Source organism: Amblyomma americanum, chromosome 2 (genome assembly GCF_052857255.1).
Source record: "Amblyomma americanum isolate KBUSLIRL-KWMA chromosome 2, ASM5285725v1, whole genome shotgun sequence".
Classification (NCBI taxonomy): Eukaryota; Metazoa; Arthropoda; class Arachnida; order Ixodida; family Ixodidae; genus Amblyomma; species Amblyomma americanum.
The window spans coordinates 82151542-82154715 of NC_135498.1; the positions used below are offsets into that span (position 1 = coordinate 82151542).

Consider the following 3174-nt stretch of genomic DNA (forward strand, 5'->3'; position numbering starts at 1 on the left):
TAGAGGTCTGCAGGAAACCACTCCCTTTCTCTTCTTATCTCCTTGACCTGAAACCGGATGTTCGCCTTTGTGCAGTGAAGGTAAATCCCATTGGTGGAGGCGCGATTAACCCTTGCTACCAACGACCCTTTCCCAAACAAGGTAGGTAGGTAAACTCTTTTATTGCGCCCAAAAACAGGGGACCAGTCAAAGGACCGGTTGCGCTGACTTAGAGGAGGTCGGCGGGGATCCTTTGGGATGCCGCGGCCTCCACCGCGCGCTGGATAAGCCAGCGTTGGTCTGCTGGCTTGGAAGTACACAGGAGAGACTCCCACGTCTCTGGGGTGTTTGCGTTGTCTCTGTTGTAATGTGTACAAGTCCACACCATGTGTATGAGTGTGGCTGGAGTTGAGCAGTGTTTACACATGGGGTCTATCTGTTCCGGAAAGATCCTGCTGTATAAGAGGGGGTGTGGGAAGCTGCCAGTTTGTAGTTTGCGCCATTGGACGGCCTCGCGTCTTGTTAGATCGCGGTGTGCGGGAGGATATGTGCACCTTTGGAGTCTGTAGTGCTGGAGTATGTCCGTGTAAGTGGTGAGTAGAGATAGTGAAGCGCGTGGGATATTAGTGTCAGCGGAAGCAGGGTGGCTGATCATACTCTCGGCTCGGCAGCTGAGATCTCGAGCGAGAGTGTGTGCCTGGGCGTTTCCGCTGAGCGACTCGTGGGCTGGAGCCCAAAGAAGTAAGCGAGATGTGGAAGAGGGTGCTGTAGAACGTAGAATGTGTAACGCCTGGCAAGAGATACGGCCAGCATCGTAATTGCGAATAGCCTGTTGAGAGTCACTGATGACGACTTTGGTATTAGGGTCGGCTAGCGCGAGCGCAATGGCAACCTCCTCAGCTGCGGTGACTGTTTCTGCATTGCGAATGCTGCAGGTAACAAGGGAAGAGCTCCAAGAATTTAGTGTGTCACTTGAGTTTTTCAAGCTGAGATAGCTAGGTGACAGTTGCTGAAGTCTTGCAGACTGATTTTTCCGAGCACAGTTGTGTGCCTTTGCTGATCGGAATGAATGGGAAGCGCATTTTGGAGAATCAGAAGAGCCGCACAGACGTCGGCATCCGGAAACAAATGTCGCCGTTGCTTTTCCTTCGAGAGCTTTTGATTATGGAGATGGACGCGGTCAGGGTTTTGGCCCAAGCCAGGAAGAAAATAAAGAAGATCAAGGAGAGCCGCAGAGACGTGGGCATCTGGAAACAACTGATGCTGTGGAACCTTCTCCAAAATTGGTCGTGGTTGAGCCCTAGCGAATCAGAAGAGGTTGGAGGAGGCAAGGAAAAGGGTGGGCCCAAAGCCAGCGACAAGAAATCTGCCACCCGCAACCCGTCCAACAAGGAACGCAAGGCTACCAAAAGACTCCGAGAGGAATATGAAGGTAAGGATTAGCCTTCTGAGCAGTTGACTGTTAATTACTACTTCGGGCCGAACAACGTAGCGTAGAGACCCTAGTGAATAGTTTGTAACATTTTTTACAATATCGGTTAAGGTGCATTACGAGACAGTTGTGACAAGTAATGCTGTGTGCAATCGTAATTAGAGGGCGATTTCATGCACACCCAAACGAGCGCCGCATGGCTCCTGTATTTTCCTTTTATTTCTGCAATAGCCCTTGCGAATATCGTGTATTGCTTGCAGAATGTGTTTAGGGTACATAGTATTTATGCTGCGTTCTCAGCGTGCTTACCTGACTTACAGTTAAGCTCAGCTTCGGCTATGCTATTTGTACTTGTTTAGGATTTATTGATGCCGTCCGACTCTTTCAGCGCTATATTACATGACGGCGTATGGCGTCGGAAGACCCTAAAACCAATATTGAATAGAGCGCGAATTAGCGTAAATTTTGTCTCATCCGAGATACTGATTATGTTTAATACAACTTTGTGGCTGAAATGCTAGTGTTACAGACCTATTGCGTATTCGTGCTGAGTTCGGCAGAAAGGCTTTGACGGCGCACGCGTTGGCACTTGTCGGTGGCGCTCTCTAAATATGTTAATTTTCAAATAACTCGTGTTTCACGTGCTGCAAGTAGTTTATTTTTGTGTTTGATATTTTTTGCAAAATATAATAACTTGGCTTCATCAAAGTCCACATGCGCCCACTTATCTCTTCTTTTAATATTGTGTCGCCGCGTCCATATTTAGTGCGCTTCAGTTCAAAGTGGTCAATAGCTTACTGCTGTGTCCATGCCGGAAACGCTTGCCAGACGTGGAACACTGCGCGTCTATAAGCTAACCTCTGCGTCTCGTGTTAGGGGCGCTTTCGGCGAATACCGTATTTAAAAGGCGGCAGTTTAGAAAGCATTTATGTGCATTCTAGCCGCACAACTGCAGCCTGTTCGTATTCACAGATACCGCCGGCGAAACACCCTGCTAATATATTGTTATAGTTGCAGTCAATACGAAGCAAAGGAGGGACGCCGAGACGAGGCGCTGGATGTAAAGATTGTCTCATCTTCGTTGCATTTTAATGAAAATATACTCTTGCATAGACCAGTTCTGCACCTAATCGTCACTTTATTCAAACTGTTCGTCCGTTCATCTTTGTAGATGAGCCTTGGCCGACCAAGAAGTTCCAGCCAAACCAAACATCCGGAGACGGCGAGGAGGCCGGCCCATCGGGATTGTGTAAAGGCACTGCAGGCGCAGATCCTCTCAATATAAAGCTGACCAGGGCTGACTCGCCGAACGGAAAAAAAGAAAAGGAGCAACGCCCCGCCGAAGAGAAGCCCGAGGACTAGCGCTGGCTGTACGAAGACACCTTCGATTTGCCGGAGCATGCACCATTTTCGGATCTGGACATTTCGTTTCTGGAGCACAAAAAGCAGTCCCAGAGGGAGGAAAATTTCATGTTTACGTGTCATTGCTAGTCAAGAGGTGCATGCTCATCACTGCCATTTCAATTCTTGCCCTGTTCCATGAAAAATGTCCGAACAGGCAAGCTTTTTTTTTTATTACTCGGTTTTTAGCTTTTTCATTGTAACCACAATTTTCAATGCTACTTGTTGAGGAGCAATAAATTCAGCTCACAATAGATGTGATGCATTGATAATGTGGTGTTTCATTTGTACTTTTTTTTCTTTCCATGCCAGTAACGATGGTCGTGACAAAGCTGATGTCCGCATTTCGTTAACTGAGGTGA

The 3174-nt window shown here is 47.9% G+C and overlaps 1 protein-coding gene across 1 annotated transcript; it reads left to right on the forward strand.

Moving 5' to 3' along the window:
- The first annotated feature begins 1149 nt into the window (after positions 1-1149).
- On the forward strand, positions 1150-2773 carry LOC144119831 (uncharacterized). Its single transcript, XM_077652361.1, has 2 exons — positions 1150-1411; positions 2583-2773. The coding sequence occupies exons 1-2, from the start codon at positions 1150-1152 to the stop codon at positions 2771-2773; spliced, it is 453 nt and encodes a 150-aa protein (XP_077508487.1).
- Positions 2774-3174: the final 401 nt, after the last annotated feature.